Genomic DNA, 26,480 nt, shown 5'->3' on the forward strand with positions numbered 1-26,480 from the left:
TGGTGGGATACGACCAGTAATATCCGCCAGCAATGTCTCAAGAGTTTTTCCTGTTGCCTCAGTTACTGTAACAATTTCTTTTGTTGGCTCGACTATTGGTTTAAATAACTGTTCTATACGTTCTGTAAATTCCACTTGAGCTGCCTGGCTTGTTGTAGCTGACGTTTGACAGAATCACGGACGGAGATATATTTCTTATCTGCCTCTGGTCGTTGTCGGGCTAGTTAAGCCATGCGAGATTCCATAGCGCAGAATCACATTATTATTGCTACAACCACGATTTAATTACACATCCTTAGTCAGCGGATACAATAAAAATACACATCAAAATCAGTAAACGCAGTGACATTATTTGTTTGTTTTTTTAATACACTTCCAAGACACCCCCTTAAAGAAAATATACACCCGAACGTACAGTCACTTGTCATTTGAAATTTGACCATCGTTTTATTCTTGCTCACGTTTATTGGATATTGTGCACACTTTGAGAAAAGAGATATAGAGACTTTTGCTTTGATGCACATTCGAGGAAAGTCTGAGCCTTTTTTAAATTTTGCCCCGTCCCACATTATTTTACCTAATCCGGTCCTGAATACAATAATTTCAGTTTAGTCAAATCCGTGATAAAGACTTTTTTGAATGACATCAATTTATAATGAAAGATTTGCAAATATCCAGTTGTGTCCTGGCCACACCATGGGGAGGCACTATTAATCATGATTTTATGTCTATTTACATCCTTCAGTGTCTTTGTGTGCACATTGATCCCTGCCCATCACATTATTAAATACAGCTTGCAGTATACGGGCCATTGGAAGAAGTGACATTTGTAGAGCTATAGTACAAGATCGTCAGTTTTCTTGGGGTTCCATTTTATGACAATGTTCTGCCGGTGATTCATAGACTCTGTGTTATAATACTTAGTACAGACCTCGTCTTTGTTATATATATATATATATATATATATATATATATATATATATATATATATATATATATATATATATATATATATATACACTGATCAACAATAGTTCTTCCTTCATATTTCTACTAATACGCAAGACAGTCTTCATGGTCATTTCCTAATTGTTTCTTGCAATATATCGTTTTTTCATCGAACTCCATGCTTTCATTTATTTATGTTACTCCGTCCGTATCAAATCTTTCTTCAACAATTTATATTCTTTCCTGTATTTTTGTTTAGTCATATACGGTGTTATGTTGTTTAGTGCGAATTTCCATAGCAATGGTCATGGTCATGGTCCTTTCGTCATCAGTAACAGTCCAAAAATCTATTTTAGGAAACTAATATAAACCTCTATCTTAATATCATCGTCATTACTGCTATTATCTAGATCAGGGTGGTCCAACATCTTCAAAATATTATTATTGTAGAACTTTCTTGATGTATGAGCGCGGGCCATACAGATTTACCCGCGGGCCACATTTGGCCTGTAGCTGGACCCCTCTGATTTAGACGAGTCTCTGTAAGGGTATTCATGTCAAAATCATCAGAATACGCAGGGACAAAAGCTGACTTACTTTATTTAAATGCACAAAATTTAATGTACTATATCATTCGATGAGGTGATTGAATTATTGTAGGTGTAGGAAACAGATGAATACGATACAGATAGTAAGCCAGATTCATCTGAATGTGTCCAGATGATGTAAGAACCATACACATCCATAACATACATATGAACGTGTGACCATTAGATCAGCAATCGTGGTACACCTTAGATTAATTTTATTATATTTCTTAACATTTAGTAAAATTTAACGTAAGCGATAGACTGACTTTGACTCGTGCTTTAACTCTACAATAGAACGCATTTAACTATCAAATTTAACCTGCGACGCTCAGAAGTATACGAACGAGGAAAGGAAGAAGAGAGACAACAGAATGTGTGTGTGTGTGTGTGTGTGTGTGTGTGTGTGTCTTTCGGATTTGTAATGTAGCTTTAACAATCTTTCAGTCATATCGCTGCGATGTATGCAGTGTGACAGCTTACAGTGAGGCCAAGCAATGGGGCTTCATGCCGCAGACACAGAACATGATGTCCCAGCCAGTCACATTATCCTAACACCACGCCGACTTGTCCTAACATTAACCTCTTAATGCTGAGAGCCAAGCGAGGCAGCTGCTAGTACCATTTTATAAGTCTTTGGTATGACTCGGCAAGCGTTTTAACCCACGATCTCCCGCATCCGAGGCGGACGCTCTAACCACTAGGCCATCGGAGGACAACAAAATGAAGGAAGTATCAACGCAGTATAAAGCCTCCAACATTTAAAAAGTACAGTGGAAATAGGTTATTATACACACATTCAACAATTTTGTAATAATAGAGCAACGTATTATAAAATATAGTGGTTGCTCTCAATATTGTAAGTTACAGTAAATATGATAGAAGGAAATAGCAATCCCGTATCGTCCTTTTGTGTTCATCGTGTTCTGAATTTAATGTCAATATACATCGAAAAGGTGACAAGAATTGTAAAATACAGCAAATAAATTATCACCATGTCTCTCGATAAAAAGGTACCCTTAAAATCTTGTTCATCAGTTTATCTTTAGAACCTGAATAAACTTAAAAATATATATTTCACCATGTCATTGAAGAAAATAAGTTCGAATCTGGCAGTGCATATCACTTAATGCAAATTATTTTGAACAATGCATGACCGGCCCTTTTTCAACAGGAAAAGTGCAAGCTGTCTGGTCGCATTTGGGATTTCTATCATAAATTTACTTTGATAGCAGAGGATGCGACTCTTATAAATGATTATCAGATTTTACGAAAAAGAATCTAAGTGACGAAACAATTTTTTTAAAAATGCAATTCAAGTTTTTATTTTCCCTTAACAAAAATTACATTTGTCAATTATATTTGGTTTAAAATATGCGGTACTTGATCAGCTAACAAAGTAAACAAGCAATATTCAAATATAATATGCTAAGATAATAAGCCCAAAATGAAAGTTTGACAACTGTACCCATGTAATTGTTCACAATATAATTATGAAGAAATACTAAGCACTCCAAAACGATAACCATACTACAAAACTTAAACACTAGCTGATCACTAATATATATGCAGAAAGTATTTCGATGTATGCTGATAAACAGTATGCACATTTTAACAAAGAAATGAAGCTCAGGGAATATACTGTATTTTTAATATGGCCATTTTAGTATTTGTCATATTTAAAATGTAAAAACTATATGAATTTATAGGATTATTTTAAATAGCAAAAACACGAATTCCCAAATTGGGAGGAATTTATATGAACTCGACGGCTTATCATAGTGTTACTTCAGACTAATGAACATAATACTAGTGTACGAGGCACTGACAGTTGTCCGAAACGTCCGAGTCAGAGGTCCTTATAATGAAAACAGACATCGGTCGAGTAGATGTTGATTTCTACTTTGCAGTAAGGAGCGCGTTGTATGAAAGTTGCTGGAAATCGGTGGAGACGCTTAAAATATTTGTTTCAAATATAAGTTTTGAAAATTTCGCTTCTGAGAAGAAAGGATATACTTATATAGATTTATACAGGCGTTTTCACGTTGACTTGACAAAGCATAAACATAGTTTCAGTGTTGAAAATAGTGGTGACCTGGAGCAAGTGTAACACCCTAAACTGAACAAAATCACACAATTTTGATTTTCTCTGACTCTTAAACTTCTCATGTGTGAGACTCAAAATGATGTGATAAATCGATGGCAGGACAATTTCCCAGCGTGCAAATGATACGTAGATTACTGCAAAATGTTACTGTGAACGTGAATAGCATTGACAAGTCGAGGACTAGATATGAAGCTGTAATTTCTTAGTTGATACACAAACTTTGTCCCTTATTATCTATTGTCAAATATTTAACAAATTAGTAGCATTCTCAAGAAGATCTCTACACTCTAAACAATATTTTCATTAGTTTTACGAATTGGAATATCTGGCGCATTGCTGTCCAACCTTTTTGACAACATGGGCCACTGAAAATGTTTTTCTTGAAGTCGAGGGCCGCAGCAGTAAACTGAAAAGCAAGGACTATATAGTTGCTCGAGCTACTTGGCCCAGCGACAACTAGGCAGTAAAGTTTTACCCAGACAATTGTTACCTGGTCTGGGCGAACGTCCCCCTCTCCCCTCCGTGAATCCTACTCTTTACTTCTGCTAGTGATAGATATTTGTCAATACACAAACAAAACAATTTTATAACAGATTGGAAGAAATAAAATGGACAGGAGATGTTTTTGGCAATTTCTTCTTATAAGACTCACTTAAATACAGGTGAATATATATGCAAGTCCTTACAGTTTAAAAAATGTTTTTGTTAGGATAAACATGTCATGATGTGCTGCAAAGGAAGTAAATATATATTTGTCTCATTAAATATGCTTCAAAATAATGTAATTTCTTATAAGCAAAGCAAAGTAAATTAAGAAACCTTGAACTCAATTTTAGTCTTCATTTTGACTCAAAAATATAACTGAAAACCGTATAATAAGGATAAAAGAATGAAAGTATTATTTTTAATGTAAATTTTAAAACATTACTTAAATACTTTTATGAAGAATGGACTGAAATCAATGCAATAATATAATTCATCAACATGTGAAACGTTTTATTGGACTGCACAAACCCTTACGGGGGCACATACATTTGGTAAAATGGCTAAAAAATATAAACATGTATGAAAAAGGTTTTTTCTTCTAAATATGATCTGAACTACCCTATGTTTGAATGAAAATGGAATACTGCTCCATCTTTCAGCAGGTTTTATTCATGTCATGCTAACAAAATAGTCTCTTCAAATCATGGCTGAATTTATAATAGGGGAGAAGTAATGATGATATCGTATCTAAATTAAAAGTAATATAGTACTTGGAATCATGCATACTGCCTCAGTAAACATGTCAGTCAAAACTACTTTTGAAATGCCTGCCTATTTTCTACGACTGGAAAACTGTAATGCTTGGGGTGTAATATTAACAAAGTTTGTCCCCTTATGTTTGACTCTCTGTTGAATCAGGTGATCCTTGCATCAAAGGACCTCTTTATCGTCGACTTTTTTGAACACCCCATTACTGGAAGTTTTCATTAAACACTCATGTCCAGTCAACAATGATTTTTTAAAAAAAATGGAAGAGACAGTACTTAATAATACTTTCACTAACTAACTTTCTGAGCGACAGGAGTCAATAAATGAACATATGCTAAATCACAGCCTATGTTAATTGGCAATAGGACAAATACATCTTTGTCACAAATTAGACTATGTTTTGACTAGCGATGAACAAAAAATTCCATTGAATTTAATCCTAATATTGATATCAACTATTTGTTGACAAACAAAAATATATTTACACTCAATACATGTCACAAGACTAATTAGTTTGTTATCAATTAGTTTTTTGATGTAATCATGTTCTACTGTTCATACAAATTATCAATTTCAGATATACACTTTTTCAAATTTTCAAAGTTTATAATTTTCAAAGTTCATTACATGCATGTTGTAACACAGTCTTGTCATTTTAAATGGTGACAGGAAATAAATGTCAGAAGTACATATTACACCTTTGGAAATCTTTCATGGCAAGACACAAAGTTTGGATAAGTCTAAATTTACATCTAGGCATATTTTATTATATTGTGTTGTTAGACACAAAACTTGAATAAGTCTAAAGTAACATCTAGACATATTTTATTACATTGTGATGTTAGACACAAATCTTGAATAAGTCTAAATTAACATTCAGGCATATTTTGTTTTCTTTTGTGTTCCTGAATTAAACATTCAAGAGATAACTTGTTCATGTCTAAACCTTTACAGTGTGTATACAAGTGAACTGAAAGATTTTGCTCATTAGCACTGTATTTATCACAACTTGATTGAATACACATTTTATATTAAAATAGTTCATGATTCCAGCTTCACTGAAAGCTGTTAATATTTAAATCTTGTTTTTAAATTAACTAATTTTTAATTTAAATACAAACACATCAGATTACAAGTATCTGATTTGAAAAGCCTATCTTGAAGCTAAAACTTTATTTACAGGAACTTCCATTATGGTTGATATTTGTAAACAAAAAGACATTTTCTGCTCTGCTCAAATGTTATAAAAACAGACAAAGATATTTTAGCATATCTGCACACATAAACTGTGAAGTCTCCTCTTGAAACTTGGGTTCACAGTCATCATACAACACACTATAATAACTATTTCTCTACAATTTAGTAAAATAATCTATTTATTTAGCAAAATAATCTTTTTATTAAATAGAAATACTAATTCATGACATTTTTTGCACTGCAAAATTGTACCGTTTAACTATCACAATATAGGGTATTAAAGTAAACCCATCTGACCGCAAGGAACTGATAGCTGAGGTTTTGACTTGGACCTTGGATTAGCAGTCTTACATGGTTGACGACACATTATAATTGAGGATTCATATCAAGATATTCATGTAAAGTATAATTGACACAAAATAATATACAATATTCATTTCAAATTTAATTATACAAACTCACTGTGGTGACCTAGTGACCTTTAACCCTAAAGAATGTAACAAGCAATGAAACTATTTTCTTGTGTTTCCAGGCATTGGGGCAAAATAAATGTAAAATGCAAATAGCTTTTTTTGGCTCAAAAGTTGCTGTGCAGCCACATTGATGTACTCATAAAAGTGATATGACAGTTCAATTTCATGACCACTGCCTATGATGAACACAACAGATATAAGCTGACGGAAATCATATTTGTGTTCTATCTGATGCAAGATACTTCATTTAGCATGGATAGTCTAGAAAACATGAATTCTGGCCCTTTATGAGCTCTTTAACCGATGCAACATAAAAATTAAAACACATTAAAATGGACGGGTAGAACGTATTTACAAATGAAACAATAAGGATCAGGTCTACTGAAATGCTAACAGTGGCTTACAAGACACATGACAATGCATACAACATGCAGATATATTCCTGTATATATATGATACATCACAGTGTACATACATATGAACATAACAGATAAGACACATGGCAAATTTTTTAAGTAAAATGCATAAAAGCCATGTGATAATTATAATAACAGAAAACGAGCATGCTTAAAACAGACATTTAAAAAATAAACATGCAGAATAAATAAAAAGCAGTAAGGCAGCAGGATTTTGATAAATGTTAAATCCAAAATGTTCAATAAACATCAAGGTGATTGACACTGGTAGCTAAATAAAATGACACAAAACATATTTACATAGAGGTTCTATGTTCAAATCAGCCACTGAATTCTTCGAAATCAGAAAGTATTCTTAATTCCAAGACCATGCTGCTGTAGATTTGGAAGTCTCAATTACGTTCTTAAAATGTACTTTGTGCTCTGTTTTCTTGGTATTGTGGTTAAATTTGTCCAACTGCATTCACTTATAAATAATTAAACAAGCAATCCCGTTAAATTTTAGAATCCAATGAACTCTTTGATGTCCATGCTTTGTCCAAGTTGTTTTTCAAAGCTAGTATTAGCTTGTTTTCAAGATTTCAATGTTGCATATGCTTGTCTTTGCTTAATGAAAACATGAATATCTAGAAAAAAGCTTTTACATATTTTATATTTCAAAAAATAAATTACATGAGAAAGAAAAGTTGGAATACATTAGCATAGCTTAGACTGGTAGTGTTAAATTCATCTCAGATATAAAATATTTCACTGTAAAGCTAGGAAAAGCCTGGACATGATATAATATATAAAATAATTTAATAAATATATTTAATATAGTCATTTGTCTAAGCATAAGATAAAAAAGTCTTGATTTGGTAACACTCTTTTAACATTTTCATTTTGAGCTTGATTCTCATTCTTAGTTATAAACATTTTTGAATAAATAAATTATATTAATGTATAAAAATTATCGCACTGAATGTAACTTAGAAAATAAAATATAAATTAATAAAATTATGAAAATGAATATAAAATAAAAGTTATTAAATCATGTTTAATCTGTTAAGGGAATGTCACTTGTCAATATCTATATAAAGCAAATAATAAATAAATGAATTAATTAACAAATTAATATTTATAAATCTGTTCCTAAATAAAATCAAAAGGAAAGAAATTCTGAGAATATATGCAAATGTGTAGCAATGATAAATAGATGTTCATTCAAAATTTGTGTAGATGTGACAATGTGAATTGTTAATCATGTATACTATAAACTGATAGACGTGCAAAACTGATTATAACAAACCCAATCACAAGCTGATAATAGAACTGACTACATATTCATAAGCTACAAGTATTAGCTTGAATGAATAATATTAATTACATGATTATCTATCTATACCTTTAGGAACTACAGGTAAATCTACTATTACTATAAATAAGATGTTTTATTTATGTGATACATCTCACATGCATACATAATAAAGGTAATTTCACCAGGAAAGACTGGAACAAAATTAGAAGTATCACACTGCTTCACATTCGTACACATATGTAGATACACCTGCAAACATAAGAGAAAATGAATTATTAGTTTCATAACTAATAAAGTCTTTAGCAGTAACTCAATTTGTGTTAGATCTTCATAGATATTTTTTAAATAATTAAAATATAATTCATACATAAGAAGTATCTATTTCAAAACAGAAATATCTATTTTCAATGTTTCGATTTTAAATGATACCCAATCACCAACTTCTTTTCAAGTCATTATTTGAGTGTAACATGAAAATGAAAAGCAATCCAGACTGTGTACTCGGACTGGACTAGTTGTCCTTGTACTTCAGCAAGTGAAAGTCTTTTGCAGTTTTTGACTGCACACTTTTAAGATGATGATGATGATGCACTATTGTGTAATTCTAACTTTTGATTCCACAGATATGAATATTAACTGCTTATCAATATAAATACATGTATATAGGAAAATATGTTACTTATATAGATTTTACTAAACTATCTGAGTAGGTAGCTCATAAAGTATGAAATGTGCAAGAAAAAATAAAACTGTATGACCACAAATAGCAGAAAAATGTCTTCCAATATTTCTCATGAATTATATACATTTCTAGAAATCATTTTAGTTCTAGACAATGCAGTGACAAAGTCATCTGTTTTGAACCTCTGCAGTCCATAAATAAAATTCACAAGCCAGTTAGAATAAAATTAAGTTTGTTGTCAACTCTTTGTGTAACCATTTGTTCCTTCTGGAGCATTTTTGAAGTATGTTGTGCCATTAAGGTAACTTATAACTCTAAAGCTTGTAATTTTAACATGGCTGTCATGAGAGCCATCTTGGATGTTACATTTAGCAGATTCATCTTAATATTGCACAAAGCAACATATATCAAGGCATTCCCATGTGAAAACCTCAGGCAAATCAAGGGAAAATAAATGGCAAATAACCATTTAAACATCTAAGTCTGATCTTGGCAAAAATCTATATGATGCCAGTCCGAAATGTCCCCCATATCAAACTACATTGTTCATAAGACACAACATTTTTACAATGGCTGACATGGTGGCAATGTTGAATGCCAGATATTCAGAATGTATATATAGTGCCCTATTGGCATCATTTGGTTTGAGTTATTTTCTTTTATAATTAATTGCTACAGTCATTTAAATCATGTGATCATCATGAAGAATAACAAGTATTTGGGGCAAACAATTTAAATTCAGTGAAGAAATAATTTCCTTTTTCCTTACATAGATTACTTGTCTTTACGTCCCCGTAGTCCACAACTGAATTTATTTCTTATATTTTCCGGAGAAAACGTGTTCCAAATTTTCTAATACCACACAGTAGTAACTTTTATATGAAATACTTCAGGGTATAAATTCAAAGGGTATAAACAGTATCAGCAAAGAAAATCTACTGACATATACAGAAACACATGTATATGAATACATCATTGCATATATATGCAAATTCTACTTAAAATTTCTCAAAAATACTTTGCGATTCAAAACCATGATTGAAAGTTAATCTTCTTACAGTTTTCTGTGCTTTGAGTTTTTCTTGATCATCCTTCATCTTGACTTGTTGTATGTTACACAGATACTGCATGATGCTCAATGGAACAAATCTGGTCTCAGCCTTGAGAAGCTCTTTGAGAACTATTTTGTTGGCCATCACATGTTCTATGGTAAAGACACAATGCAGTTTCTACAAAGGCAATTTTACCTGTCTTACATCCATCTTTTGTGCCATTTATTTTGGCACTATTTTATCACCCAATGTCAACAGTGGGGAGTTTGACAAAAGGCATCAGAAATCTTGTCTCCACGACTATAATATCATCATGTTTGTATTGCTTTATAAAATTTGCTCGTATGGGATAAAATTATAGAAAATTATATTGGAGATATTGGTAGTATAAGTAAGCATTTACTTCATTTAAGACATCCTGAAAGAAACCAAACCACAGCAGCAGACAAAGATGCCTTTCATGTTGGGTTCTAAGGTAACTGTTCCAGTATGCTTTTTAAATATCCTCTGGAGAAACTGTGACTGCTGTTGCCCTGGAACAGCTTGTATCCTGTCCTTGAGGAATTAAGTTGGCATTTTGCCCTCCACTTTGACAGTGCATTCAATTAGTCATCTACAGAATATGGCCATTTGGTAACCACATTAACATTGGACAGAAGCGTTTTAGAAACATATGTCTGTCCTTTCCATTTATCATGATAAATCTGAGGGTTCAAATCTTAACCTTACCTAGATCTTGTAACTTTCTAGTTGCCCACTGTATCCTCTGTTTCATGGGTTAAGTCAGAAAAATCATCTGCACCCAAGTCATCATCCAAGCATTCATAATACAGGCAAACTTGAACATCTTTCTTGTCAATTGCATGTGGCCTCTGGCATACTCTTTCGGCATCTTTTAAAAGAACAAGAGATCAAAAACATTTTACCTCTATAACTGACTTAGTCTAACAATTGTTTAACAACTAGTAGTTAGAGGATAACTCCATTATTTCGGAGGTGGTGGCTGTACTTATTTTTCCATGACAAATTAATTTATGCAAAACAACGGATTTTAGCAATGATGTGAAAATAATAAAAGCCTATATATGAACTTGGCTCCCACAGCAGAGGTAATCTGTAATATGAGATACTCATATGAAGTGACAAATTCCTAAATTAGATGAAACCATGCTTACTAATTAGCAAAACATTTTCTTATAAATTGGTTATTTTAAAAAAAAAATTGTATCTCTCTTTTAGAAAGTAATTGTTAGTTCATGTGAAAATGTTTCATAAAATAAATTGAAGGCTGATGAAGTTATAATGGTTTGAATATGCACAGATTATATATTTGCTCTACAACTCTAACAGTGTCAAGAAAATTAAAATACATGTTTGCCCTCACCCAGTGAGGATGATTAGGGATGGGAGGGTCAGGTTAACTTTAGGGAAAGACAATGTAACCTATCTTTCCCAGCATATTGAATGCAGTTATTGATCAACCTCTTCTTAACTCTGACCCTGAGGTTAACATTGAAATCATAAATTTAAATATAGATCAAATTCCAGTTTTTCATACAGGGTATATGAAATGACTTTTACATGCAACGTTAAATATACTACAATATCATTAATTTATGATCTGTTATTTCCAAGACTAAACTGTGTTAATTATGGTAAGATAAATTAAAGCGTAAAAACTTAAACTAAAATTGTTTGTTGAGATATGAGTTAACATTAATTTCACTGTAAGAACCAGTTTCCCAGACTTTTATCTACCTTTTCAAAAGAATTTCATTAATTTGTTATTTGTAACCTGTTAGTGTAATAAACAGAAAGTAGATTTATTCAAATTTGTTTTGTTGTTTAATATATTACATATGGTACATAATATATTAACTGGGGATATGCTTACATAGAGTTTGAGTAATGTTACATAACAACAATAGCTTTTCTAACCCTATTTGGTCCCATATAATTATTTATACCTTGATATGAAGAGCGATAAGGAAACTCCAATCAAACAAAATAGTCACTATTTGTTCAGCTTACCTGGGATGCCCACAAATTAAGATAAATAAGATGATATTGATGGCATGAGAGCATTTTCTGGTACTCCAGATTGGATATTGATGGCATGAGAACATTTTCTGGTACTCCAGATTGGATATTGATGGCATGAGAGCATTTTCTGGTACTCCAGATTGGATATTGATGGCATGAGAGCATTTTCTGGTACTCCAGACTGGATTTTCATAATTTTGTAATATTTTTGGTTTGCTGCAAGGGCCATCTACTTTGACTAGAAGTTTAATGGTGGTAAATCAGCAAACAGGTATTTATTTTGTAGACCGAAGAAAAATCCATCATATTTATAAACATCTAGTAAGGAAATTCCACCCTTGGTATCATAATCTGTTGGCAGGAACTCTTCAAAAATTCTTTCCTGCCAACCAGTTCTTACTCTAAGGTATCATTTTCCCATTCCACACTAGTGGATATCATAGATTATTTTAAGTTTCTGTTTTTGATAAAAAGCGTTCGTACCTATGCCAAATTTTTAATTTCAAAAGAGAATATAAAAAAATGTTAATACCTTCTGTCTTTTCAAAAGAAACAAGACATGACTGTTTCTCCCTTCCAAACTTGACATATACCACTGGACCACCACCACTGCGCTTTGCATTTTCAAAGTACAACTCAACTGTTTCCCTTGTTGTTGATAGAGGCAATCCTGTCAGCTGAACACAAGAAGTAACTGGGACTCTTGTAATCTCAATGTACTGGCCCTCAAGTGACTTTTCCTTCACCTTGTTCAGTAACAACTTGACATCTACAAGTACAGATCTGCATGTGTAATATATGCAGCCATTAAACTGCATCAAAACAGTTACCCATTGCAGCTACATAAATATTATATATATTTGGCACTATATCTGGATACAGAACACACATAATGGATTTTAGATCCGCTACTGAAACCAGCAAATGTGACACAGTAAACAGGGGCTTAAGTGCTCATTATGAAATGTGTATGTCCACTTAACATGGTAGATATCCAGTTATTGACAAACTAAACAAACGTATCGGAGAAATAACTGACATAATCTTAACTAAGGCAGGTGTCTATACCATGCCTTAAAATCCCTGCATCAACTCTACAGCAGTTACATTCAATCTCATATGGTAATTATCAATGTCTTGACTAGACATACACATAAATGAATGTGCATAACATACAAAGAAGACGACTTCTCAGACAAAGGCAAAGTACCTGATAATAAAAGACTCTGAGAAGCTCCTGAGTCTCTTAATATTTAAATAGGGAATGGATTGGCCGAATCACCCATAAGTTATATAGAACCAGTTAACATGAATGGTTCATAACTCTCCATAATAGAATCAGACTGGGTTTTGTTTGACTCCACAAATGTAATGTTTCCAATATCTAACCATGACCTTGACTTACGAGAAACAGTAGCATTTGGAACTGCTGTCTTTACTCTTTTGCTTATTTTTTTATAGCTTTCTGACTTTAAGTTATCAGAAATCATATTCCCCCATTTCTTGCAGTAAGTGCACATAGGAGGAGATTAGGATTTCTGATCAGTCTTATCAAAAGCTGGATTCTCATTAGACTGATTTTGTTTCGTATCAACCATCTACTGAGAATGTAATGTACTGACAAATGAAATTATGTGAGCCATGAAATAGTCATCATCTGTACGAACAACGTTTTTTAAAGCATCTATCTTGTGTTCATAAAGGTACATTTTGACCTCACTTTGGACAAAATTCTTGAACTTTTTGACAAATATGAGTTGTCTAAATTTATCATAATTGCTATCTATCTTTTTAGATGCACACCACCTATGAAACAGTCTTTCTTTTTCCCTAGCAAACTCAACATGGCTTTGGTTACATTCTTGTTTTGCAATTCCTAAGCCTTTGTCAATATGCCTCAGGTACCAACTCATAACTCTTTAAGATATATTCCTTGATCAAACCATAATCAGCACTTGCTTCAACTGACAATGAAGTGTAACTTCACAAGCTTTGCCAATAAGTACATTCTGTAATAACAAAGTCCGATGCTCTCTTGGCCATTTTTTGTCAAAATGTGAAAGATACTGATGTACACCTTTCTCTTTAAAAGAAGTTACTAATCCAAGATTTTTTGTACCATCAAAAGCTGAAGTTTCATGAATGATGTGCTTTATACTTGCCGGTTCTAATTCTTTTAATCTAATTTGAAATTCCCTCTCTTCCTTTTCATTTTGTATTTGCAATTTTTTTCATCTCTCTTTCAGTTTGTATCAGAATTTGCTGCTCTTTTTCTTTATTATTCATTTGTCAAGCTCGTTCTTTTTCTAACATTTGTTTTTCTCTTTTTTCCCTGCAATTTTAATTGCATTTTCAGTTTCATGTCTTTATATTTTTTTTAATTGTCTCTCTTCCTTTTCTTTTTCAATATTTATTAACTGCATTTCATTCTTGCATTTTAATTTCAATTCCATAATTTGCAAGTAAAAGTCTGATAAAGACTTACTGATCAAACCCAAATCACCTTTATCCAAAAGATTCTTTTCTACCAAATATTGAAACAAAACATTCTTTATTTCTTGTTTCCAAAAGATGAGTGCCTCTATTACATATTTTCCGACAAGCTGGAGCAATTCATCCTTTCTCAAGGACTCTAGCCAGTCCTGGCTAGGATTTATAATAAGCTTTTGACTTTAGACAACACTGTAGAAGCTTATTGGTTTCACTATGTAAAAGAAAAAAAGGAATTGAGAAAATAAAAAAAATAAAAATTAATTTAAATTTCAAAACAATTTCAATTCTCTGAAACATTTCTAAAATACATATCCTGGACAAGGGTCCAATTCTGTTATGACTCTATGGTCACAAACTAAGTAAATGAAAGAAGCTAAACCAACAAGTTTTGTAAAACTTAACAAAGCATTTTAATTAATTTAATGAGTTAGTTGTTAAAATCTTCATGGTAGATATGGACTTTAATAATAGCTTTAAAATATGGCACAGAGGCATTACTGATAAATATCACAAGCCATTATTGTTAGATATGTTAGGCATTATTGATAGATATGACAAAGAATTATTGATAGATATGACAGCATTATTGATAGATATGACAGGGTATTATTGATAGATATGACAAAGCACTATTGATAGATATGACAGGTCCTTATTGATAGATATAACAGGGTATTAATGATAGATATGGCAGGGTATTATTGATGATATGACAGAGCATTATTGACAGATATGACAAGGCATTATTGATAGATATGACAATGCATTATTGATAAATATCACATGGTATTATTGATAGATATGAGAAAGCATTATTGATAGATATGACAAAGTATTTTGATAGATATGACACAGCATTATTGATAGATATGACAGAGCATTATTGACAGATATGACATGAATTACTGATATATAGATGACAAAGTATTTATATATATATATGACAAAGCATTATTCATAGATGTGACAAAGCATTATTGATAGCTATGACAGGGTATTATTGATATATATGAGAAGGCATTATTGATAGATATGACAAAGTATTATTGATATATATGACACAGCATTATTGATAGATATGACAGGGCATTATTGATAAATATGACATGGAATTACTGATAGATATGACAAAGTATTATTGATATATATGACAGAGCATTACTGATAGATGTGACAAAGCATTATTGATAGATATGACAGGGTATTATTGATAGATATGTGAAAGCATTGTTGATTTGACAGGGTATTATTGATAGATATAACAGGGTATTATTGATATATATGACAGGGCCTTATTGATAGATATGACAGGGTATTGATAGATATGACAAAGCATTATTGATAGATATAACAAGTCATTACTGATAGATATGACAAAGTATTATTGATATATATGACACAGCATTATTGATAGATATGACAGGGCATTATTGATAAATATGACATGGAATTACTGATAGATATGACAAAGTATTATTGATATATATGACAGAGCATTACTGATAGATGTGACAAAGCATTATTGATAGATATGACAGGGTATTATTGATAGATATGTGAAAGCATTGTTGATTTGACAGGGTATTATTGATAGATATAACAGGGTATTATTGATATATATGACAGGGCCTTATTGATAGATATGACAGGGTATTGATAGATATGACAAAGCATTATTGATAGATATAACAGGGCATTACTGATAGATATGACAAAGCATTATTGATAGATATGACAAAGTAGTATCAATAGATATGACACAGCATTATTGATAGATATGACAGGATATTATTGAAAGATATGACAAAGCATTATTGATAGATATGCCACAGCATTATTGATAGATATGATAAAACATTGCTGATATATATGACAGGGCCTTATTGATAGATATGATGAAGCATTATTGATAGATATGACAAAGCATTCTTGATAGATATGACAGGGTATTATTGATAGATATGACCGGATATTATTGATAGATATGACAGGATATTATTGATAGATATGACAGGTTGACAGGATATTATTGATAGATATGACAGGATATTATTGATAGATATGACAGGGTATTATTGATAGATATGACCGGATATTATTGATAGATATGACAGGATATTATTGATAGATATGACAGTATGACAGGATATTATTGATAGATATGACAGGATATTATTGATAGATATGACAGGGTATTATTGATAGATATGACAAAGCATTAATAATAGATATGACAGGATATTATTGATAGATATGACAAAGCATTAATAATATATATGACAGGGTATTATTGATAGTACATGACAATATTGATAGATATGACAGGGCATTATTGATAGATATGACAAGGCATTATTGATAGATATGACAAGGCATTATTGATAGATATGACAAGGCATTACTGAAAGATATTAGGAGCATTATTGATGGACAAAATAAACTATGGGATAAGAAGAAATTCCACTTACATGAAGCTAAAACCTGAAACTGACGTACAACAGATACAGGCTACATATTGTACAGGAAATATAATCGTATCCAACACAGAAACCCATTTCACAACTAAGTTTGTAAAGTTTAAAACTTTGCATTTTTCCTATTAGCAATTACTAACTCCATCCATTTTTCTGTGCTGTTTACTGTTGACTTCATTTCAGTAAGATCACATTGTTGACCTGATTACTATGCATCCTGTCTGTTGTTGGTAACAAAATGTTTCATTTGTGACAATAGGGCTATATTCACTTACATTCTGAAACAGCTTTGCAATAATTACATCATGTGAACTCTATGTACTGTACCTGCATCATTACTGAAAATATACATACAAGTTTATCTCTGACAGAAAATATATAAGTGATCATGCTTTTTTATCACTTTCACTTTTGCATTGGGTAATACATGTATAAAATTCATTGGGTAATACATGTATAAAATTCATTGGGTAATACATGTACTAAATTCATTGGGTAATACATGTACTAAATTCATTGGGTAATACATGTTTTAAATTCATTGGGTAATACATGTACTGAATTCATTGGGTAATACATGTATTAAATTCATTGGGTAATACATGTACTAAATTCATTGAGTAATACATGTATTAAATTCATCGGGTAATACATGTATTAAATTCATTGGGTAATACATGTATTAAATTCATTGGGTAATACATGTACTAAATTCATTGAGTAATACATGTATTAAATTCATTGGGTAATACATGTATTAAATTCATTGAGTAATACATATATTAATTTCATTGGGTAATACGTGTACTAAATTCATTGGGTAATACATGTACTAAATTCATTGAGTAATACATGTATTAAATTCATTGGGTAATACATGTACTAAATTCATTGGGTAATACATGTACTAAATTCATTGAGTAATACATGTACTAAATTCATTGGGTAATACATGTACTAAATTCATTGGGTAATACATGTATTAAATTCATTGGGTAACACATGTACTAAATTCATTGGGTAATACATGTACTAAATTCATTGAGTAATACATGTATTAAATTCATTGGGTAATACATGTATTAAATTCATTGGGTAATACATATATTAATTTCATTGGGTAATACGTGTATTAAAATCATTGGGTAATACATGTACTAAATTCATTGGGTAATACATGTACTAAATTCATTGGGTAATACATGTACTAAATTCATTGGGTAATACATGTACTAAATTCATTGGGTAATACATGTATTAAATTCATTGGGTAATACATGTACTAAATTCATTGGGTAATACATGTACTAAATTCATTGGGTAATACATGTACTAAATTCATTGAGTAATACATGTACTAAATTCATTGGGTAATACATGTATTAAATTCATTGGGTAATACATGTACTAAATTTATTGGGTAATACATGTACTAAATTCACTGAGTAATACATGTATTAAATTCATTGGGTAATGCATGTATTAAATTCATTGGGTAATACATATATTAATTTCATTGGGTAATACGTGTATTAAATTCATTGGGTAATACATGTACTAAACTCATTGGGTAATACATGTACTAAATTGATTGGGTAATACATGTACTAAATTCATTGAGTAATACATGTATTAAATTCATTGGGTAATACATGTACTAAATTCATTGGGTAATACATGTACTAAATTCATTGAGTAATACATGTATTAAATTCACTGGGTAATACATGTATTAAAATCATTGGGTAATACATGTACTAAATTCATTGGATAATACATGTTTTAAATTCATTGAGTAATACATGTATTAAATTCACTGGGTAATACATGTACTAAATTCATTGGGTAATACATGTACTAAATTCATTGGATAATATATGTTTTAAATTCATTGAGTAATACATGTATTAAATTCATTGGGTAATACAAGTATTAAATTCATTGGGTAATACAAGTACTAAATTCATTGGGTAATACAAGTATTAAATTCATTGGGTAATACATGTACTAAATTCATTGGGTAATACATGCATTAAATTCATTGGGTAATACATGTTCTAAATTCATTGGGTAATACATGTACTAAATTCATTGGGTAATACATGTACTAAATTCATTGGGTAATACATGCATTAAATTCATTGGGTAATACATGTACTAAATTCATTGGGTAATACGTGTACTAAATTCATTGAGTAATACATGTATTAAATTCATTGGGTAATACATGTATTAAATTCATTGGGTAATACATGTATTAAATTCATTGGGTAATACATGTACTAAATTCATTGAGTAATACATGTATTAAATTCATCGGGTAATACATGTATTAAATTCATTGGGTAATACATGTACTAAATTCATTGAGTAATACATGTATTAAATTCATTGGGTAATACGTGTATTAAATTCATTGAGTAATACATATATTAATTTCATTGGGTAATACATGTATTAAATTCATTGGGTAATACATGTACTAAATTCATTGGGTAATACATGTACTAAATTCATTGGGTAATACATGTACTAAATTCATTGAGTAATACATGTATTAAATTCATTGGGTAATACATGTATTAAATTCATTGGGTAATACATGTACTAAATTCATTGGATAATACATGTACTAAATTCATTGAGTAATACATGTATTAAATTCATTGGGTAATACATGTATTAAATTCATTGGGTAATACATCTATTAATTTCATTGGGTAATACGTGTATTAAATTCATTGGGTAATACATGTACTAAATTCATTGGGTAATACATGTACTAAATTCATTGGGTAATACATGTACTAAATTCATTGGGTAATACATGTACTAAATTCATTGAGTAATACATGTATTAAATTCATTGGGTAATACATGTATTAAATTCATTCGGTAATACATGTACTAAATTCATTGGGTAATACATGTACTAAATTCATTGAGTAATACATGTATTAAATTCACTGGGTAATACATGTATTAAAATCATTGGGTAATACATGTACTAAATTCATTGGATAATACATGTTTTAAATTCATTGAGTAATACATGTATTAAATTCACTGGGTAATACATGTACTAAATTCATTGGGTAATACATGTACTAAATTCATTGGATAATACATGTTTTAAATTCATTGAGTAATACATGTATTAAATTCATTGGGTAATACAAGTATTAAATTCATTGGGTAATACAAGTACTAAATTCATTGGGTAATACAAGTATTAAATTCATTGGGTAATACATGTACTAAATTCATTGGGTAATACATGCATTAAATTCATTGGGTAATACATGTACTAAATTCATTGGTAATACGTGTACTAAATTCATTGAGTAATACATGTATTAAATTCATTGGGTAATACATGTATTAAATTCATTGAGTAATACATATATTAATTTCATTGGGTAATACATGTACTAAATTCATTGGGTAATACATGTACTAAATTCATTGGGTAATACATGTACTAAATTCATTGGGTAATACATGTACTAAATTCATTGAGTAATACATGTATTAAATTCATTGGGTAATACATGTATTAAATTCATTGAGTAATACATGTACTAAATTCATTGAGTAATACATGTATTAAATTCATTGGGTAATACATGTATTAAATTCATTGGGTAATACGTGTATTAAATTCATTGGATAATACATGTATTAAATTCATTGGGTAATACATGCATTAAATTCATTGGGTAATACGTGTATTAAATTCATTGGATAATACATGTTTTAAATTCATTGGGTAATACATGTACTAAATTCATTGGGTAATACATGTATTAAATTCATTGGGTAATACATGTATTAAATTCGTTGGTAACCAAGCTTGCAATAGTAAGTACATTTTTTTTATGAACTGTTGCAAAAGAATACAGCATCATGTTCTCAGCATAGTCTACAAATAAGCACTAGGTCTATGAGAAAGCTAATACATGCTTAGCACAGAAGTAAAACACAGAAGCTGGAATAGAAGTTGTATTTTAGGTAGTGCTGTATATATTTCTTTTGTGGAAACATGTTAAGCAAATAATTTCAAAACATGTGTCTCTTGATGAAACTGACTCTCTAGTGGGTGTAAGAATGTACAGGAACACAAGATGTGACCATTTCTTCCTTTTAACTATTAAATGGTGAAACTGTCTCTGATATTCATTAACAATAAAACAATTTTTGAACCAGCTGCTGTGGTTCACACACTGGATATCAGCTTGGCATCATTTTCATTTCAGACAAAGTAGACATCATTAGAAGTCAGGAGGGTAGTAAAAGCCAAACTTTTAAGATGGTCATCATGGCTTTACCATATTAGAAGTATGACTGGCACCATTGTTCTTTGAGACCAACTAGGTGTCATGTTGGTGAAAGTCCCATGTTGATATAGATGCTCATTCGGAAGATAGTTACCAATGATGGTCATAATGAGGGTTAGTCATTTTCATTGAAGACAAAGTAGACATAATAAAAACTTTTTTTTTTAATGAAAACCCCATTTTATAATGACATTGCCTTTAAGAGCAGCAGCTGAAATATCATGTTCAAGATGACCACATATTGGATGTCAGATCAGCATCATTTTAATTAAAGATTAACAAAACACTATAAGAAGTCTTTCTGTGACAACAAGATTTTCAACCATGCCACTGTGGTAGCCATATTAAACCTAATATCAGCACCATTTCCAACCAGGGCAAAGGTGACATTATTATTGCATACCTGGCAGTTCAGAAAAGGTAACCAAAGCTGTTCCTGGTACTCTTCCAAACAGAATCTCAGTTGGTGTTGCTGCACAGCGGGGCTCTAGATAGAGAGACAAGCCATCTTTTGTTACTCGGGAGCTAAGATTTTTCAGGAAAAGTCTAAAGGGATCTAGAGGGGGATGTACATATTCCTGAACTGTCAGCTTCATCTTCTCCAAGTGGAATGCTTCTTCCTTTTGTTTCTCCAACACACTTTGCACAACTGAAATTTAAAGAAAGAAAAAACAGTTATTAAAATTGTGTAAGTAATTAGTTTTCTTAAGTTATATAATAGATAAGATTTTTATATCTAACTGACGTATGAACCCTTAATGTGTTTAATAGTCTTGTTACAGAAGTGCAATTAGATCCTATAATGCTGAATTGCTTCAGAAAAAATGTACATTTCATTCTTTTTCTAAATCACCTGTGTTTTGATTACTGCACATAACATGATACACAAATCCTGTATGAAATATGATTGTTGAAGATTGGATTCACATTTGGAACTTTATTACATTTGCAAATATAGTTGTAAATACATGTAAAATTACAAATTATCTTTGCATTTAATGTGTATTTTGTATGTGTTTTGCTTGTGTAATGTATAATTTGGTTTCATTTTTAATGTATAATTTGGTTTCATTTTTAATGGGTAATTTGGTTTCATTTTTAATAAGAAAACCATGATTAGTCCCAAAAATACTCTATTCCTTTGTGGCTCAGTGAAATACTTGTCTGTCTGTAACATACTTATATCCAAGTTGTCAAGAATGACAGGTGTAGAGTAGGCAACAGATAATAAAACCTCCACTTCAGGAACACCATGAGTTATAGTTGTACTGTCAAGTTGAACATTACTTGTTCAGGTGCAATTACCTTATGATATTAAGAAATATAGCCACACTCAATGTTTCCTAAGTATGGGGTGACATCATGTACTCAGCTTCGATGTAAAACTTAATAGCATATTTATGTACCAAACCCTTGGACACAAAACCTAAGCAAACGAGTTTCAATATGTCATGTAAGATAGGCCTTCATTTTCTATGCAGATGTTTTGAATCAAGTCTGCCCCATTTTAATCATGTAATCTACATAATGATTCATTTGTCATATGAACATGCTAATGCAGAACTCATCATATAGAAATAGCAGTAAATAGTTTATAGCAGGGGTGGGGAAATAAGTTCTGTTGGTTGAATATGCCCCGTGACTTCCAGTTTTATCCATTAAGTTACATCATATAGAGTGACTTTCAAAGTCACTTATCTGGCCCACATCCAGATTCAGGAAGTTGCCCATGCCCTATCTGGCCCACATCCTGAAGGAAGTTGCCCATGCCTTATCTGGCCCACATCCTGAAGGAAGTTGCCCATGCCTTATCTGGCCCACATCCTGAAGGAAGTTGCCCATGCTTTATCTGGCCCACATCATGAAGGAAGTTGCCCATGCTTTATCTGGCCCACATCCTGAAGGAAGTTGCCCATGCCTTATCTGGCCCACATCCTGAAGGAAGTTAACCATGCCTTATCTGACCCACATACTGAAGAAAGTTGCCCATGCCTTATCTGGCCCACATCCTGAAGGAAGTTGCCCATGCCTTATCTGGCCCACATTCTGAAGGAAGTTAACCATGCCTTATCTGGCCCACATCCTGAAGGAAGTTGCCCATGCTTTATCTGGCCCACATCCTGAAGGAAGTTGCCCATGCCTTATCTGGCCCACATTCTGAAGGAAGTTAACCATGTCTTATCTGACCCACATCCTGAAGAAAGTTGCCCATGCCTTATCTGGCCCACATCATGAAGGAAGTTGCCCATGCCTTATCTGACCCACATCCTGAAGAAAGTTGCCCATGCCTTATCTGGCCCACATCATGAAGGAAGTTGCCCATGCCTTATCTCGCCCACATCCTGAAGAAAGTTGCCCATGCCTTATCTGGCCCCCATCCTGAAGGAAGTTGCCCATGCTTTATCTGACCCACATCATGAAGGAAGTTGCCCATGCCTTATCTCGCCCACATCCTGAAGGAAGCTGCCCATGCCTTATCTGACCCATATCCTGAAGGAAGTTAACCATGCCTTATCTGACCCACATACTGAAGAAAGTTGCCCATGCCTTATCTGGCCCACATTCTGAAGGAAGTTAACCATGCCTTATCTGGCCCACATCCTGAAGGAAGTTGCCCATGCTTTATCTGGCCCACATCCTGAAGGAAGTTGCCCATGCCTTATCTGGCACATTCTGAAGGAAGTTAACCATGCCTTATCTGACCCACATCCTGAAGAAAGTTGCCCATACCTTATCTGGCCCACATCATGAAGGAAGTTGCCCATGCCTTATCTGGCCCACATCCTGAAGAAAGTTGCCCATGCCTTATCTGGCCCACATCCTGAAGGAAGTTGCCCATGCCTTATCTGACCCACATCCTGAAGGAAGATGGTCTATAGACGTGGTCTTCTACATTTCTACATTTCATTTTGAAATACTGTTGCTCTTCAAGTCATCTATTTCTGTCCATGTACATCAAACTCATATTCACCATCATTTTTAGCTTGAAATCATTTACTGTAAATTCCTGTATCACTTTCCCTGTTCTTTCAAAATCATTCACATCATCAATATCATCAGTCAGGACATGCCACAATAATGTATGTGAAGATAAATCATGTTCGGAGTCAGCCATTTTGAGTGTTCAAGCTTATCAGCACATGTTTTAACCAAGTTTTTGTAAAACGTCTTTGCAAAATCCATGGTAAAACTATGATAGCATGCATATTCCATGCAAATTTACTTCCACAACCATTTATGTAAAGCTGGAGTACCTGTGTATGTAAACACTTGCTTATACCTGAAAAAAAGCAATGCCATGGCAAGCACAGTCAATGGGACTTCTACAGATGGCACTGCCATGCCAACCCCTTTAAAGGTTAAATGATCTCGATATGACTCTTAACACGCAGCCATCTATAAAGAGAATTGACCTCTTTGCAGAGTATGGTCCCTGTCAAGCAATAACCACATACAAGAGATTCCAATAGAAAGCCAGACAATGTGATCACTATGTATAAATGAATCCTTGTGAAATTATGTGGCCAGATGTGAACTTGCACAACAGAGCAGAACAAGCAGAAGCAATTTAATGTATAACAAATAAAATTTAATTCTTTGACAATGCTAATATCCCCAATATTTGATTTGTGGAAAAATATGTAAATCTTAAATTGATTTCAATTTGTTTCCAAACAAAAACCTTGCATATTTAAATAAATTTAACTGTGTAATGTAAAGCCTGTTTATAAGACTAATTGACTATTCAAAATGAGCACTATTACTGGTATCAACAAACCGTTTGAGTCATAGTTCTTGAAACTGTTCAAATTTTTGGGAACAATAACAACTTTTATCAAGGTAAGAATAAGAGCCCAACTGAAAGTTTGCCAGTAAAATTAATTTTAGAATCTAATAATATGCCTCTTTGTTTCAACTGCCAATTTTAGAACATATTTCCATAAAATTATTGTACAATTATTGGGTTTATAACTTTTTTTTATTGAAAGCATTGTCCATTTTGTTCTGAAGGGTAAATTATTACATTAACTAAATAAACATGATAAAAGTACAGAGATGAAACAATCTGACCTGAGAGATCTTTGAATGTGATAAAAGTACAGAGAGGAAACAATCTGACCTGATGGATCTTTGTATGTGATAAAAGTACAGAGAGGAAACAATCTGACCTGAGGGATCTTTGAATGTGATTAAGGTACAGAGAGGAAAGAATCTGACCTGAGGGATCTTTGAATGTGATAAAAGTACAGAGAGGAAACAATCTGACCTGAGGGATCTTTGAATGTGATAAAAACTTCACTCTTATTTCTCCCCCATTCCAGAATCTCTATATCTCCACCACCACACCTCTTTTTATTCTCGAAGAACAGCTCCAGAGATTCCTGAGAAATATCCTTTGGTAAACCCTGGACTCGGATCATCTTTTGGGGTTTACTCTTGGTTTCATCTGCAATGATGTAAAAGAGTTTTTAAAAGACTGAACCAAATACATGTACTACACAAAATATAGTTTTTAATGTTCAGATCATGCTACACAGATAATACGGGTTAATAATAAAGTAAAAACAAAACCTATCTTGAGAAATGACTATTGCAAAAGAAAGGCTGTCTTGAGAAAACAGATTTTAAACTGGCTGTCTTGAGAAAACAGATTTTAAACTAGCTGTCTTGAAAAAACAGATTTTAAACTGGTTGTCTTGAGAAAACAGATTTTAAACTGGCTGTCTTTAGAAAACAGAGTAAAGGTGTACAACATTAATCAGTTACTTAGTGAAATGACCGCTAATGAAACACCACCTGTCTTGAGAGACCATGATGTATTTGCAAAGAGGTGATTTCTTAAGACAAGTTTGATTGTACACGATCAATACTGACATGCAAAGAATAATCTTTAATCAAATAAATGCATCTAAAAATTATATTAGAAAGACTGTGTAAGAAACGTATGTCTTTCATATTCACATACATTTAGAAGAATTACAGACCCAAGAGGTAACCAGACTGCATTCACAGCCAGCAGACAGATGCCAAATGCAAGGAAAGTAAACAAATAATCTGTGGGTAAACTATATATAGAATGATAGCTGTAAACATTTGAATAAACAATCGTCTCTTGTGTT

General features: G+C 32.1%; 1 protein-coding gene across 1 annotated transcript in view; it reads right to left on the minus strand.

The window, feature by feature from the left end:
* Positions 1 to 4,262: 4,262 nt before the first annotated feature.
* The window catches only part of LOC149795559 (uncharacterized), a 33,209-nt gene continuing 10,991 nt past the window's right edge, over positions 4,263 to 26,480 (minus strand). The window contains exons 2-6 of the mRNA XM_089965386.1: positions 25,628 to 25,807; positions 21,764 to 22,009; positions 12,589 to 12,825; positions 10,743 to 10,905; positions 4,263 to 8,528 (exon numbers count right to left, since the gene is read on the minus strand). Coding sequence (XP_089821512.1) covers positions 10,760 to 10,905; positions 12,589 to 12,825; positions 21,764 to 22,009; positions 25,628 to 25,807 — 809 coding nt within the window. The 3' untranslated portion in view covers positions 4,263 to 8,528; positions 10,743 to 10,759. The remainder of the gene's footprint in view (positions 8,529 to 10,742; positions 10,906 to 12,588; positions 12,826 to 21,763; positions 22,010 to 25,627; positions 25,808 to 26,480) is intronic.

This window comes from Sinohyriopsis cumingii, chromosome 7, assembly GCF_028554795.1.
Source record: "Sinohyriopsis cumingii isolate HCF-2022 chromosome 7, ASM2855479v2, whole genome shotgun sequence".
NCBI lineage: Eukaryota > Metazoa > Mollusca > Bivalvia > Unionida > Unionidae > Sinohyriopsis > Sinohyriopsis cumingii.